Below are 16204 nucleotides of genomic sequence, written 5' to 3' on the forward strand. Positions count from 1 at the left end.
GGGGGGGGAGCCGGGGAGAAGTTCAGCGCCGTTCCCAGGGGTGGCTGCTTTTTGTTACCTCCCGGGAAAAATAACAGCCCGGGTAAGGCTGTCTTCGCGTAGTGTTTTGCCTGTAGGGGGTGGGGGTGTAAGGGACATATTTATTATTGTTATTTTGTGTGTGTGTGTGTGTCCCCCTCCCCGTTTTCCTGTTGTCGCTATTTCTTCCTCAAATGTAGTCCAAATGCTCTGTACGTCGGGTTTCTCCCCCCTCCCCCCCCTCCCCATCTTATTTGTCGCTAGATCCTCTCCTTTTTGTAAGTGTTGAAAGGGTCTGGAGGGATTTGATGGTTCTGCATTTTGATCTAAATGTAATTTTTCTCTTTTTCCCTTCCCGTTTTTAAGCCAGTTCAAATTATTGTTTTGCCAGCCTCTTCCTTTATTCCCTTCACACACGCACCACACACACACAAAAAAGCCATGTAAAGCCTTTATGGTCTATGGGCAGAGCAGCCCCTGCTCCCCACACTTCCCCTGAAAGCCGGACCGGTGCTGGGCTCGGCAGCCTCCATTATGGAGACGTGGGTTTGATTTTGGCCCCCCCCCCAACACCCCCCCCCCCCCCCCCGAGATGGTCCCTGCATCTTCAGTCGCCATCGGTGCTGGCACAGCAGAGCGAGATCAACTCTATCGTGTGTTTATATAATGGCCTTTGTGCCTGTACGTGGGTATTTTATATTATATAAAAGGGGATTGGTGCAAAATGGTGTGTGTGGGGAAGCAGCGCTGGCGGCTGGATAGTAATTTTTTTTTTTTTGAGGTTCTGTAGTATATTGTAGGTGTCTGTGTAGTGTTGGATATTCACGTATGCAAACGCTCGTGCAGAGGACACACTCGCTTTTGAGGTTGTATGTGTGTTAATCCCTGATGGAAAACTAAATGGTTTAACTAAATGATTGCCCTGCAGCCCCTGGGAACACTGCCTTGGCTGGAGAGCGAGCGCAGGAAGGGTGGCAGGGCAGGGGGGGGTTAAACCTCCTGGGGGGAAGGAAGGAGGGACGGCTTTTTAAATTTTACACTATAAATAATATCTAGAGAGTGATATAAATTTCATATGTAATAATACAAATTTTATACGTAAAAATGTCTCTCTTCTTGTAGTAGTAGACCTGAAGATCAGATGATAAGGGCAGAAGCTGTAGATGGTGGGGGTATGCATGTGAAGTAGAAGCAAATGTGGTAGATGTTTGAACTCCTGGAGCAGTTGCTGGGGGGTGGGATGTGTGTGTCTTGCCCACTCCCTCTACCGTGGATCCAGGCTGTTGCTCTCTGACTATCCTCCACCCAGGTTTTCTAAGCACACTTGTGTGTGTGTATGTGTTGGGGGGGAGATAAGGCAAAATGACAGCTGTGCGAGACCATGATTTTTCACTCCATTATCCTGCTTCCCGCTTCCACCCCCTCGCCCTGGAGCATTTTTTAGATTCCCCTTTGGAGCCTGTTGCTTAATCAGCTAGAAGGGCTGCTGCCTAGTTGTGCGAGAAACCCTTCTTAACCTGGCTCCTGCCTGTCCCAGAAGGGTGGGACCAAATTTAGGCTTGGGGACTGTGGCGTTGCAGAGCAGGAACCACTGTGCCCTGGTGCGGAGGGGACACCCCTCTGGGACCTGTTGCCTGGCCTTTGCAGCTTGCTCGGCTGTGCTTGCCCCGGCTGGGAGTTGGACTCGAGTGGAAGCGCTCAGAGTTCGCAGACCTGGGCAAACGTGGCCATGGAGGAAGGAGGTTCGAGAGCTATCTTCCTGACAGTGGTGTGACGGGTTCCCGGGGACACAGACCTTTGATCGTTTATTGGAGTAGGAGTGTAAGCAAGTCAGATGTATGTTAATGTGGTTATACAGAACAGCAGGCAGCGGATAAAAATCATGTCTGTTTGCTGCGCCCTCACCCAGGTACGCCTGCCTCCTGGTTTGGTTCCCAAGGCTCTGCCTACATTCCTTGTAGTAAGAAAGTCAGAAATAGCCACAGGGTTTTGTAGACTTTAGACGCGCAGAAACCCACATGCATAAGTAAATACTAGGTGAGGGGACTCCACCTCTAAGTGTTTTGTGTGTGGTTTCTGGTGACTGGAGCTCTGCTTTCAGGGTTCACAATGTCCCCTGAATGCGTTGATAGGATTATTTCCCTGTATGTCTCTGCAGCCCGTCCATTCCTCTTTCTGTAATCCCATCTCCTGGGGCAGGAGAAGCAGCTCTGGGTTTATAGTATGCCCAGAATCCTGTAGCTGGGATTATTTTTTTGTGTGCTTGTGTCTCACAAGACCATTCCTCCCTCCTTTCTTTCAGCGATGCTTCTTTCCCACTGAGCTCCAGCAAGGGAAAGTTCCTCTCACCTACTTGTGAAAACATGAATCATTCCTCACCTTTCCTGTCCCCAACAGGCTCTGTGTCTGCATTTTGTACGCTAATAATGTGGCAGTGCATAAATTAGGAGTGTGGCAAATCCCTCTAAAAGGAGCCGCGTTGGCTGTCTCAGGAAGAGCTGCAGTTTCTGGAATAAGTTGGTGGCTATGGAAAGGGCGGGGGAAAGGGGGCTGTTAAGGGTGGAAGTGCTGGAACTGTGTTTGGCCCAGGTGTTTGCAGCAGAAGTTGAGGTTGGCAGGGAGAACAAACTCTGTGGCTGCAGTCCTTCCACCGAGTTGGTTTTCTGTGGAAGGTGAGTAGGCTAAGCCTGGGCATGTCATTGGGGTATAGCAGGTCAAAGGGTTAGCTAATCACCTCAGGTAAAGGGATGAGGAAAGGCCTGAGCTGCTAAAAACAAACACCCAGCACACCTAGGTAGGCAACAGAGGCGGAGAGGCTCAGGTAGACCAAAGGAGGCTGTGATCCCATCAGCAGAAGTGTGTGGAGATAAGCAAATGACGTTCCTAGTCAGTGCGCACCTTGCAGGGTTCAGTTCAAGGAGATGTCTCCTCCCTATCCCCTGTGCTGGCCCCTGCCTAGGGGTGACGGAGTCGCTTGCTCCTGGCAGTCTGTCTGTCTCTTGCAGCCTTTGGTCCTGTGCTTCACCGCCAGTGAGGTGTGGGTCTAGGGCTGGGCCAGAGAGCGCTCCTTCTCATGGGGTTTATTATGCCTGTTCCTTCTGATGCCTCATGTGGTTATCACTGCTCAGGTGCGAGGTACTGTAGGTTACAAGGAGCAGTGCCATCTCTCTTCACAATAGTGTGAAGTGATCACCCACTGAAACGTTCTTAGAAGGGGTTTGTTGCCCCTTCCCAGGCTCTGAACAAAATGGTGGGGAAGAGATTCAATCCTTCTTCATTCCCATAATGGGAATGTGGAAAACATGCTTGAAAGGTTCATGTTGCTGCAGCGTTTCTAGCTCGTACTGTCCCTGAACATCCAGGAGATCGGGAAAGGTGATAGAGGCCATGTAGTAAGTGAGGTATTTCAAGATTAAAAACTGTACCCAGCCTCTGGGTGAAGTGGGGAGGTCTCTTCTGTAGTCTTACATGATTCACTTCCTGTTTCTGCTCTGACACTGCGCTTTCTCTGCTTCTTTTCTCAGCACAACTGAACCATGGAGCTTCGAGTGGGAAACAAATACCGGCTTGGCAGAAAGATTGGCAGCGGTTCATTTGGAGACATTTACCTAGGTGAGTGCGAGCCTCTGTCCTTCCACCTGCAAGATTGTTTTTCTCAATTGCATCATCGTTTTGGCGTTGTTTTTCTTGCCTGTTGATATTTGTGGGCACCGTGTAAGGTTGGAGGTGGTGGAGAGAAAAAGAGCTTCAAGGAATACTGCTAGTTGCTGCCGGTCTTCTGATGGCAAAGAAAGTGGGATGAGCTCAGCTTTGCCTTGCAGGTATTGGAGAGACAGTGGTGTTTGATCAGACTGATTTAGATTTGGACTGTTAAAAGCATGTTTGTCATACACCCTACTCCAGCTCTCTCGCTTCCTTTTCTTGAGCTTGGATGTGCGTGGGTGGTGGAAATGGCTGTTCCTTCAGAGTAGAAGGAATAAAGTTTTGGGAAGATTGGTAGTGGAAGAGGTGGTCTGTCACCTGTGAGAGAGGTCTGAGACCAGGAGATGTAAAACAGGTCAGAGAGGCTGGCCTGGTTAAAGTCCTGGGGCCCAGATCTATTAGATCTGTAATGGGATTTAGAGTTAATGTCTGGAATGACCTGAGCTGGGAGCTCAATGGACAGAGCCCATGAGACGCTGTGTTTCCTGTTACCACAGCAGGTCACTTGGGGAGAAGCCCTTCCAATCTAGCACGCTGATGTGTAGATACGTTCCCTGATGCTTTGCCTGCTGATGTTTTTATTGGCTGAAACCATGTTGGGCCAGAGTGGCAAGACTACCCAGTAGCCTAATCGATCCCTCCACGAGAGCTGGTGTGGCTTTACCTGTCGTCTAGTTCTCACCACTACCTGTTTAGCTGTAGTCCTGCAGGCCAGCAGAATGGTTGCCCTCTACCGTTCTTGGTGTTTGCACCCTTTGGGTACTTGCAGATGCTCGTCATGTGCTCATTGACTGTTAATTTGCTTGGTTGAGTTGTATTTTGCTTCCTAGTACATCTACCACTCCTCACTCTTGCTACTCCTTCAGTTTTTCCCAGTTTGTCCATCTGCTGAGCAGCTTGAAGCCTACACAGGATTCGAGGTGTGGCATTTCCAGTGCCTGGCAGAGAAGGGCTACCCTTGAGTGATCTGTAATGTGATGCCTCTGCGTAGACTGCTTTGGGTATCCTTGGCTTCCCCCATCACCAACACTCTATCGGGTTGCAGAATTGGCCTTACTGCACTGTCAGCTGTATTGTAAGAGATCTCTTGTAGGTTCTGCAACATCTTCACGTCCCTCCCTGAGTTCCTTTCGTTGAATACCTCTTGTTGAGGTTACTTTTCCCCGTGTTTGTAAATCACCTTCTGTTTTCTACCTCTGGCTTTTATCTCCAGTTCCCTCTTGCTTTATTATTCTGTCTTGATTGGTGTTGGCAGCCTCTCTTGATTAAGTATCCTGTGGGAATCATCAGTAACAGGCTTTGTTGCCACCTTTATCCAGAGCATGAACAAAGATGATAAATAATGGATCTGGGATCCCAATTCCACTGTGTGCTGCCTTTACTGCAGCCTAGCCCTGTATGTCACTCCTCTGCAGCCCCCCAGCCAGTTAGTATCTCAAGTGACAGTGCTTTTAATTCCCAGGTGCTAGGATTTGAGGGGTGATAGCTCAGATGGAGCATTTTCCAACTATGCTAGAGCTTGAAGCCTTCCAGACACTCTCTAGGACAGTATAAATTGTTGGGATCTTGCAAGACATCTGGAGTACACATGGAGAAAGAAGGCAGGTACTGAATGGAAAGACCTGACACTGTATTCCTCTGCGTCACGTAACAGGTTGTCCACCTGTGCAAAGGGGGCATGGACAACAGGCCCTGGTGAAGGGGTTGTGCCTGTGACCAAACAACGTGAGAGGCAGATGAAGCCCCAGTGCCCTAGTGTGGTGAGCACAGCGGGATCCTCCAGCTGCTGAGTTCAACCAAGTTACTTGAATGCACTATCAAAGCCTTTGTGATGTTCATTGAGGTGCAAGCCAGTGTGTTTTGAAGCAGTGATAGGGAGACTTCTTGGAGCCTGGGTGACTCCCCAGCCTGGAGGGATCAGGCAAGTAGTCTCTGATGGTGCGTCTGGAGGACGCTTATGCTCATGCTATCCTCTCACGGTCTGCTCTGCAGACAGAGGGACTCATTCATGAGGACTCCTCTCCTGCACCAGATTCACCTCACAGTTCTCTCTCTTGATAATGGTGTGGAGACAGAGCAGAGACAGACAAGCCTTGCTTGCCTCTGAGGGCAAGCTGGGTTTATCCCCAGCTTCTCTCTTTCAGGATGTTAGTACTTTCACCCACTCTGACCAGTGGGTACTGTGTGCTGTGCTCTTTGGGATTTGGTTTTGGGTTTTCTTTTCAGAAGGAAACCTGAATTTCTACATGGGCAGACACAAAGGATGAACTCCTGTTAATCCTCTGCTGGGGCTTAAAGCACAATGCCTTGTTTCCATTCCCTACCTTGGGGAATATTCTCCCCGTGTCGGCTTGGGAGGGTGGGAAGTGAGATCGGGCTGCCCATGAGACTTGGCTAGCCCATTTCCCTCTAAAAAAACTCACTCCGGAGAAAAAAAAGCTCACTCGTAAGAGCAAAACCCAGTTTGCAGAGGAATTGCCGAGACCTTTGTGCCGTCGTCGTTGGAGAGGTGCTTTGTCAGAGGTGTTAGCCGAGAGGCAAGGCAGGGTTACTGGACTTGGTACGAATTGTTGGGCTGGGATGAACTGGAGGGTACATTGGTGGTGGAGGGGAGCTGGGCAGACAAAGCATGCTGGGACCTGCGGTGGCTGGGGACAGTTCCTGGTGGCAGGCTCCTCCCTTGCTGGGAGGGGAGTGCCTTCCCTTTGTTTCCTGGCCTGTTAACTCTCTCTCGCCCTATCTGACTTCTTCCATCTGTTCTCAGCCCTCCTTTCTTCCCCAGCCAAGCTGGTGAGAGGGGAACAGGGGGCTGTGCTTGTCGGCTTGCCTGATGTGCTTGGAGGGTGGCGTTTATTGTATCAGACATGCAGCAAGGCTTCCACTCTGAAAAGATCCTGTTTAGCCGGTGACATCCTCTGTCCCCGGGGCCCCGTTTCAAACAGCTCGTGATGAATGAGTTGAATTTGTGCAGCCCCCACAGCGGAGCGAGACTGGGGGTGGATGTTAGGAATTATCCCCAATCCTACATACGTCTCTTGAGTGGCTGAAGCTAGGCAGGCTCTGCTGCGTTTGTCTGAAATGCAGTGCTTTCCAGTCTGGAAAAGGAGCAGAGAACTGTTGCTTTTGTACTTGCATCTTTAAAGAAGATGGTGGTTAAAGTGCGGAACAAAGGATCGGAGAGACTCCTGCCCTTAAATTCCCTCCTCGCTTGTGGTGGTCTTGGTCTGGGTAGATCTCTAGCCAAGAAACGGTAGAGGGAGCAACCTGAAGACTTAGGGGGGCTTGGGGAAGGGGCGAGCCTGAAATGTTCAGTTGGTGAGCTCCTCATTAGGTCAGATTGGTCCTACTTTTGCTGTTCCAGGCCACAGGGTTGCTTCTTCTCTTTCTAAGAGACTGACACCTGTGTTTGGGCTATGGAGAGTGTGGGGCCGATGGCCATGTTGATCATTTGAATGGCATATTCACATTTTGCAGAATCTTAAGTTTTATTGATGCTTACCCCTCCTTTCCCTTTTCCTGCTTTACATGCTCACAGATATCACTCTCTACCTGCAGTCAGCCTAGTAGATGGATGCACTGTCATTTTCCAAAACACACAGGGTAATGTGGAGATGAGAACTCACTCATCTTTCCACTGTTCGACTTCGGGGAGTAGGGTTCATTCGAAATGCTAATGCTACCGCTGCCAAAAGTTAGCAAGACTTATTGTGTGCTTGTCAGCAGATGGACTAGGACAGGGAATAATTCCCCCAGGGAATGGACAAGAAAGCTGGTGCAGAGTATTTGGAGGAAAGTCTTCACAAAGGCAAGGGGAAGAGAGAAGGGATGGAAGTGCTCTTATCTATTTGGATATCCTGGGTGTTTCCATGCTGAATGAGGGCCAGTGATTGAACACTAATTTAAAAGGTAGATACTAGTCCAGGGTGACGTTCTTATTGTGATCTGAGCCCCCTTTCCTGCTCCTTTCCTCCTTGCACTCCTGACGCTTACTTGTAAGAAGAGTCCTGTGGTGGAGTGAAGGGAAGGTGCAGATTTGTTTTGCTGGCCAGCAGTTTTTAAGTGGAAAATGCCAGCATCTTTGCAAAAGTAACCGTTGGACAAATGGCTTTAGCTCTCAGGATGGCTTTTCCCCTCTTCCTTCTCCTGGATCTTGAGTAAAAACCTTTATTAAATTCATCCCATTGCTCCTCCTTCCCCTCCCTCGGAGCACCCTAAATAATTCCTCTCCCTCCTTAGTGTTTACAGCCTTCAAATATTTGCAGACTGTTGTCATGTCCCATTCTTCCTCCCCACCCTTCTTAGTTGTATCTCTTGTCTATGTTACATATTTAGCTCTTTTAATCTTTCTTAGTAAATCAATCCCTCTAGGCCCCAATCATTTTTGTTTCTCTTACAAATTCCTAGCAGCTTGTCTGTCTCGACCCAGCGCTGTAGTATCTAGATTACGTCTTTTTGCTAGCAGGCAGCTCTTGGCTAACTTTGTGTACAAGCCAGAACTCTTCAACAGGAGATGGATCTCCCTAAGATCCAGAGGGAAAAGGGATCCAGTTGTGTGAACATTTCCTTTTTCTCTTTGGTCCCTGGCTCTGGAGGTGGTGTGTGAAAGAGGATGGATGGAGAGATCTCTCTGCAGCTGTTCTTGTGGACTCTGAAAGTCATCACAGGGACCAAGAGGCACGAATTAACCAGACCTACCAAACTAGCTATGGGATATCTACAAAACATCACCTTTGACTCCAGCTTATGTTTGGCATGCATGTTCTGGAGTAGTTTATCGTATGACAGTGTTCATAAGCTGATCATGATCAGAGCTGCTGTCTGATTTGTGTTTGAGTGCAATTTTTAATAGTTCTGGATATGAGGAAGGGCTTGTCTGTGTGTGTGCGGCAGGCATGGGAGAGGGGGAGAGAGGAGCAAGTCTTGAGTGTCATTCCCGTGACCTGTGTACAGATCTTCATTCTTTCCGTTTTAGGATGATGTGAAACATCTGGAATCCTCTTGGCTAGTATGAGAGAAAGACCAGCCTTTTACTCCTTTGACAGTGCACTTTGGGACCAGAGTGCTGGCTTTCATGGCTGGCAGCTCGGTTCTTTTCAGAAAGAAGTGCGTGGGGTGGTGGTTTTGTGTCATTGCAAAATATCTAGCAATACCTTCAATAAAAGCGTCCGAGTAGCTTAATTCAATACTGGATTCAGTTTATTTCTTCACACTTCTAATTTAGGATATAGCAAATGTTTCTGTGTTGGCAAAAGATAAAGGTATTATTAAAGCCCTCAGGAGAGGGAGAAGCTGGAGATTTGGGAATTGTCTGTATTGAGCAGGTCAGGGCTGTGGAGAAAACAGAGGAAGCTGAGAATTTTAGCAATGTCTCCTCCTGAACTAATTGGCTCTGTTGAGACAATGTACCTGAGGTAACCAGTAATTTTGCTGGGGAAGAGGTACTCCATATCACTGCCTGGGGGGCTGGCTTGGGTTCATGGGCTGGGTATATGATCAGGGACAGCTAAAACTTCCACTGAGTTTAGGTACTGCTGATACATACAGATTGACTTCCTAAAGTCTGGCACTTTTAGAGATAATGAGGCAGTTAACACCTTGTAGGACTGTTGTTCTAGCCCAGGTACAGGATTGGAGCTGGTTTACTGTTCACGTGCCTTCTTCTGGGCTTGCCTTTGCAACTGGCAGTGCTGGAAACTCTGTATGAAGTTGAAGTGACTGAATTTCATTTCTGTCAGAGAGAATAAATTTCAGGGCACATCTTAAGGTTTTAGCATCTGTACAGGCCTTGTTAAAAGTGTTTGGATTCAGTGGAAGCTTGCACAATCTTCATTTCACCCTCATTTCTATGCAGGAGCCAATATTGCGACTGGTGAAGAGGTGGCCATCAAACTGGAATGTGTCAAAACCAAGCATCCCCAGCTCCACATTGAAAGCAAGTTCTACAAGATGATGCAGGGAGGAGGTGAGATGGGGAGGAAAGGATGGGGCCAGGGGAGTGGTTGAAGAAGGAAATTATTCTGGAGGGCTTTAGAAAGGAAACGATTTGGTGTTACATATGATCTTCTCAGCAGGGGATGCAGCGGTTTTCCTCTGTTCCATGGGCTTAATCTTTCTCTTTCCCCAGTGGGTATCCCCTCCATTAAGTGGTGTGGAGCAGAGGGGGACTATAATGTGATGGTGATGGAGCTCTTGGGGCCCAGCCTGGAAGATCTCTTCAACTTCTGTTCCCGCAAATTTAGTCTCAAGACAGTTCTGCTCTTGGCAGACCAGATGGTGAGTTTCCTCTGAAGCGTTTGTGCCTACCCTCCTTTTCCATGCCTTTTTTTTTTTCTTTTTCCCTCCCATCCCCTCTGCTCAAGAACTGCTATATCCCAGGCTTTTTTCATTTAGCAGCAGTGTCTGCCAGGTTTCTATTTCTTGATGAAGCTGGGGCCTGGAACCTAGGCAGTGCTGGCTTTTCTTGATCTCCACCCCTCCTTTCTTTCCCTGCTGCTCACCCTGTATTAACGTTGTGTGCGTTAGCTTTTGCCTGTGTGATTAACAACTGGCGTTGCTATCTATCTCGACTCAACTACGTGTGCCCTGGGTTTAAGACCCTTAGCTGTTCTGGACCCTCTCCTTTCCCAGCCTGCCCAAGTTTGAAAGCTGACTTATGTCAATACTGAAGCTCAAAGTTTTGGTCCACGTGAACTTGCTTCTCATCCTTCCTTGTGGTGCCAAGTGTGACCTCCCCAGATGGAGGACTGGGCTGGTGTGCAGGGTTGAATTCCATCTACATTCTTCATTTCCAGATCCTTCTGCCTCCAGAGGGTGTCTTTTTCCTTGGCTGTCATCTCTGATATTCTCTGCAAAATGTCCCTTTCCCTGCTCTGACAGGCCAGTGTTCTGGACAGGGTACTTTTTTTAACAGATGCAGTTATGGTAAGTTACCTTCTCGCTTGTCTCACTATTTATTTATTTATTCCCCCCTCCAGATCAGCCGTATTGAGTACATTCATTCCAAGAACTTCATCCACCGGGATGTGAAGCCAGACAACTTCCTTATGGGCCTGGGCAAAAAAGGCAACCTAGTATACATCATTGATTTTGGTTTGGCCAAGAAGTACCGAGACGCCCGGACCCACCAGCACATCCCTTACCGGGAAAACAAGAATCTGACTGGCACAGCCCGTTATGCCTCTATCAACACCCACCTGGGAATCGGTGAGCCTCCTGTTGCCCCCTGATGGGGCTTTCCAGGGGAGGTGGTGGGTCCCCAGAAGGAGGGCGTTGGGTTCTGTGCCTGGCTCCACTGCTGACCTGTGTTGGGATGGTGGGCAAATAATTGCTATGCCTGTGTTACCTCGCCTGCCTTTTGTGGCACTCTGAGCTCCTGAAGGCAGAAATCGTCTACTGGTACGTGTTTGTGCACTGCTTAGTACAGTGGGGCCTATTTAGCAGCAAGGCTGTGACCTCCCTGACTTGACTGCTACTAACTCTTTCTTGCACAGTTTTTGTTGGCTGATGAGATACCTAAAGGAGATGTTCACAGGCACTGAGCCTTTGGGGGTATGTGCAATTGAAACCTCTCTTGTTGACTCCTAAGTGCCTTCGTTAGTGATCATTTTGTAGCTGTCAGAGCTGAAGGATACAGGCCCACTGCAATACAGTTACACCTCTGTTACCCACCACTGAGGACGGGGACAGCGATGTGCTGGAAGTGTACAAGAAGCTGAAATGAGGGGAGGCTTCTACTGCCTGGACATCCAGCTTTTGTGATTGAGGATTGGCTGTCACGGGCCTTCAAAGTACGTGTGTGTCTGAACCACACTGCTCTGTTCACCACCGAGAGAGAGTGAAGCAGCTTTAGGGAGGTAGGGCTCTGTCCTTAGTGTCTATGGCTAGTACCATGGGGACAAAGCAAGGATGGGAAAGAGTGCTGAGTGTTCAGCCAGGTCTTATACTGGTAATGGCCATCATCTCAGGTTTTGTAAAAACTTTGTGCAGGTTAGTACCCACTGCACTTAATCCTCCTGAAGTCATGCAAACTCTTGTTCTGGGAATGAGCCCCTGAGGTACAACATGCGTTTGCTGTGAGAAACAAAGGTGAAAACCTCTTGCAGTTTTCTCACCCATTCTCAGACCGGAAACTTCTCTCCAGTGTGTGTGACTTCTTTTCCCTGCTAAACTTTGGGTAAACTTTGTCTACAGTGTGAGACTTTCATAGTTACCTTGGGGTCTGTTCTGAGTAGGGTGGCTTGGTTCTGCTACTGATTGGCAAATCCAGAGAGAAGAAACACTGAAGCTGCCCTGGCTGCGGACCCAGGAAAGTAGCTGCTATGCTCATAGCTCAGTTTGTATCTCTGGGAGACCTCCTTCTGAAATGTATAAGCTGGAATTTGAAAATCAGAGCAGGGAACTCAAACCTTTAAAACTAACAGCTTCTGCAGGATTTCATGTCCCCATTCTTCCTAGGGAAAGCTTTCCATTCTCCCCTCTTGCAGATGGTTTCTCAGAAATCTGGAGTCAAGACTTGACCTGCAGAAAATAAAGCAGTTTCCCACTGTCTTCCTTGCTTAATACTGTACAACTGTAGACTGAAAATGTGTTATTTATATCAAAATGGGGAGCGTTGTGTGTTGAGAGTGGGCTATGGTCTCCTGACCCCTTCCACATCGTAAAAATAGTTCTCCTCGTAGATCTTTCCAAGTTGGTCTTCTGTATTTTGGCTTGACCTGCTTATATATAACTGACTCTGTATTGAATTCTCAGTCAAGGTTGCCACAGCTATGGTAACTGCCACAAGGAGACAGGCACAAAATAACTCTGACTGCTATATCTGTCAATACTTTTGTGTGTGCCTGCTCTGTCTGAACTGATCACGAGAGGCTAAATGTTTGGTTGTGAGGTGTTTTTTTTTCTTTTTGAAGGACTTTATTATTTATCCCACCCCAACTTAGCCCTTTACTACTGGTGCTTCGTTTCTGTATCAGGATGAACAAACAACGTCTGAACACTAATCCAAGGGCAAACTGCATATGCCATCGGTCTGAGCACAGCCATCGCGCTCTTCATGCCCTTTGCTTCGGGAAAGTCTGGGTGTGAGTTATTCTGCGCAACAGGTCTCGGGTGTATTATCTCCACGTTGCAGATAGTTCCCCTGAATGGCATAAAGGTTACATGGCTTGCCCGGAGGAAAGGGGATGGGGGTGTCAGGGTTGCGGCTGGAGTTCCTGTTTCTCAAGACCTTGCCACAGGGTGTGTGACAGACACGTTTGTGAGTTAGCAGCATTGCCATGGGAACCGTCACTCTGAATTTTTTGACTTTTCAGAGACTAAATTCTCTGTCTTAATGTAACATTAATGTGGTTTAGGGAGAGGGAAGGAACCAGGTGCTGGAGTATTCGTGTGACAGGAATAGCAAATGAATAAATGTCTTTATTTGAATGTGCAAGCTAAGGGTTGGGCATTCCGATGTCTGGAGGAAACACATTCTTTTCCCAGTGACCGGGGGGAAAAGTAGGAGGCGAGATTGGGGAGGGTTTCCACAGCTGGAGACTTGCTGTTGGGGGAGTCATTGGACTGTGCAGGCTTTGGTTCACGCATTCCAGTCAATTTTCACATGCTCTGGGGATGAGAGTCCCTTGCACCCTCTGGAGCTTGTAGTCTGAAATAGATGCCCAGGGGTGCCCAGGAGACAATCTTGGAAGAAGCCTGGTGGGCTCTGTCTGGATAACAGGAGGCTGGGGCCGGGGGGCAGATCCTTCCCAAATGCGTGTCCTAGATGGCATCGGAGTAGGCTGTGCAGAGCATAAAGGTTTTCTGCTCATCCTGCCCTCTGTCACCTATTCCAGATATTTGTGTGGTTTTAAAGGCTGTTGCCATGCAGTGGGGAGAGAAAAGGGAAGTGCAGTCCCAGGGTGTGCAAAATCAGATCTGAGTATGTGGTCAGGAAAACATTGCTTGCTTAAGACAGCTTGCAGCTGGGCTGGCCCCAGTGAAGACAGCTGATGTCTAGGGAGTCCTGCATGGGAACAGCATTGCTGTGGATAGGGTCGGGGTGAGGGGAAGCACCATCCTGAGGGACCAGGAGGCTCTTTACACTGCAAACAAGTTTTGTCACAAACCTTGCATCCAAGGCAACCAGTCCTCAGTCGTCTGTCTTTGCCCAAGCATGTCTTCCCCAGGTAACTCACCTTCCTGCTACTCACCCCTGACTCAGCTCCTTCTGGGGACCCTGCTTTGGGAAGGGAGTGAGGGTGCGGGCTGGCTGGGAGCCTCCCTGGGAGTGGGAAGGAACTGGCACCAGATTGCTTGCAGAGTGGGTTGGGTTTGAGGGGTCATGCTGGGTTGCGTGGCAAGGCTACCTTGTGCTTTATGTTGGAAGGGGTTTTGTGAGTGAGGGAGGAAAGGATGAGTGTCTTACAAAAGTTACAGTACCTCATCTATTGTAGAAGACCTGAGAAGCCAAAATGAAATGGAGAGAGGAAGTGTGATGTGGTGTCATAGGTCATGACTGTAATCCTGCTTCTGGACTGACGTGCTCTGGGCATGCATTCACATCGCTTGTGTTTTTCTTTCTCTTCTCAAACTGTAAAGTGAGATCTTTTGCCTGCATCCCAGGCATGCTGTGAGAGTTAGTCAACGATTGTCAAGCTTCTAAAAGTGGAAAGCAGTGATGTTAAATAACATTTCTTTGGTGTGTAGAGGTCAACTTTTTTTTCTAACTAATTAATTACTCCGCTTTTGCTGTCTAATATTATCTAGTTTCATGTGGCTGTTGGTACATGAGGCCGGGGAAAAAAAAATATAAAAATTTGGAGATAGCTCAGGGATGTGTGATAGTAACTGAAGATGAAACAAAGAAATGGGATGTAGGAACTGTTGTTCTTCACCATCATCCAAGGATGATTCATTCAGGGTCTTGTAGTTAGGATTACAGGTGAAAGACAGCTACAATGTTTTGAGGTAGCTTCGCAACTGTGACCCATGATGCTGATGCTTCAGGCTCCTCATGGATTTGAATCTCACTGGGTTTGTTTAAGTGGGCTACAGTGACCATGTGTACCTGAGAAATGATACTTCAAGGATGTGACACAATCAGACATTTATTTATCATTCAGCATTTTAATAATTGAGTGTTCTGCTTACAGTTATTTTTCTTCATTCATATTGCTGTGTTAAGGCGTAGCTAAGGTGCGTTTGCAGGCATGTAATGGATACTAGTGAGCTGCCCGGTTTGGTTTTGTAACCCCTCTCCTTGCCTCCAGTAAAGACATGTAGCATCCCCCCTGACTTCAGTCTCCCTAACCTCAAGTCTCTAATTCTGGCCTTTCCGAAATTGCTAGGACTGTGCCTAGCCTAGACGTATGTTTGCAGAATGTCTCCTGTTGTTCTGGATGGGCTTGGGGGCTGTGCTCAAACCTGCTATGCTCCATGCAAATGGACATGTGTGGTTCAGTCTAGGTTAAGCAGTGTAGAGTTCAAGCTAGACTTTGGAGGCAAGATCCTGATTTATTTCTAAAAGGCTGATTTGTCTGTTCACTAGGTTTCTCTGGTTCTTGCCCTGCTATTCCCTATTCATCTGAGGGGCACTCCCAAGCTCTAGACAGGGAACCCGTAGTTACAGACTTTAAAGCTACAGCATGGATAAGTCAAGGGCTTGCAAATTGCAGGATTTGGGTTACCTTTGTCACCTGTGCTTTCAGGTCCTGGATGTGTGTTCTGACTCCCATTTCCACAGGCCTCCTGTCTCAGGATGTAGGTCATTATCAAATATTGTGTAGTTTTATTTATTTGGTATGTGTGGTGTGTAATTGCAGCCCTCTGAGAGTACACACATCCCAGCCTTAGGCTAAATGCAAAACTGGGGGTTTCTTTTCCCTTCTCCCTTCATAGCATATAAGCATCTCCCCGCCAGTCCTGTAGTTATCTTTGGCAGCAGCCTGATAAGATTAGGAAGTATTAGCCCCTTTAAAGTGGGCAACTTGAGGCAGTAAGCTAGAGAGGTCAAAAAATGCTGTTATTACTGCATGCTCCAAGTAAGATACTTTGGGGATCTGTATGTCTGCTTTCTCCTCTACTCCTGTCTTGGAACATGGCTTTTTAATTGCATTTCATGTGCTTTGAACCAAAGGCTTTCTCCTCTCAGTTATGGAGTGATGACACACTCCTTCTCTTCTGCAACTACAGTGCTTCCCCCCACCGCCCCCTAATATTTTTAATTTGCCAAGCCTCCTAGTCCTCAAAAACACTAGGAGGTTATGAGAGGCATGCAGGAGAAGAAAGGCCCATGATGACCCACAGCTTGCGTCGGTACATCTGGACATCTAGATCTGTAACCTGCTACAGCTTTTCCTTTGTCAGGGTTCAGTTCAGCTGGTAGAGTGAAGGGCAGCTGGTAGCATGTGGCTAATACTGAGAATTAACCCACAGACCAATACATAATCTGCAGCATCTTGTTGGACATGGTACTGAATCCAGCAAATGTGTTATAGTATTAAAT

General features: G+C 48.0%; 1 protein-coding gene across 1 annotated transcript in view; it reads left to right on the forward strand.

The window, feature by feature from the left end:
• Positions 1-3541: 3541 nt before the first annotated feature.
• The window catches only part of CSNK1E (casein kinase 1, epsilon), a 22716-nt gene continuing 10053 nt past the window's right edge, over positions 3542-16204 (forward strand). The window contains exons 1-4 of the mRNA XM_009881831.1: positions 3542-3630; positions 9572-9682; positions 9845-9993; positions 10695-10923. Of these exons, the coding sequence (XP_009880133.1) occupies positions 3555-3630; positions 9572-9682; positions 9845-9993; positions 10695-10923 (565 nt within the window). The 5' untranslated portion in view covers positions 3542-3554. The remainder of the gene's footprint in view (positions 3631-9571; positions 9683-9844; positions 9994-10694; positions 10924-16204) is intronic.

Source organism: Charadrius vociferus, unplaced genomic scaffold (genome assembly GCF_000708025.1).
Source record: "Charadrius vociferus isolate BGI_N301 unplaced genomic scaffold, ASM70802v2 scaffold413, whole genome shotgun sequence".
Taxonomy (NCBI): domain Eukaryota; kingdom Metazoa; phylum Chordata; class Aves; order Charadriiformes; family Charadriidae; genus Charadrius; species Charadrius vociferus.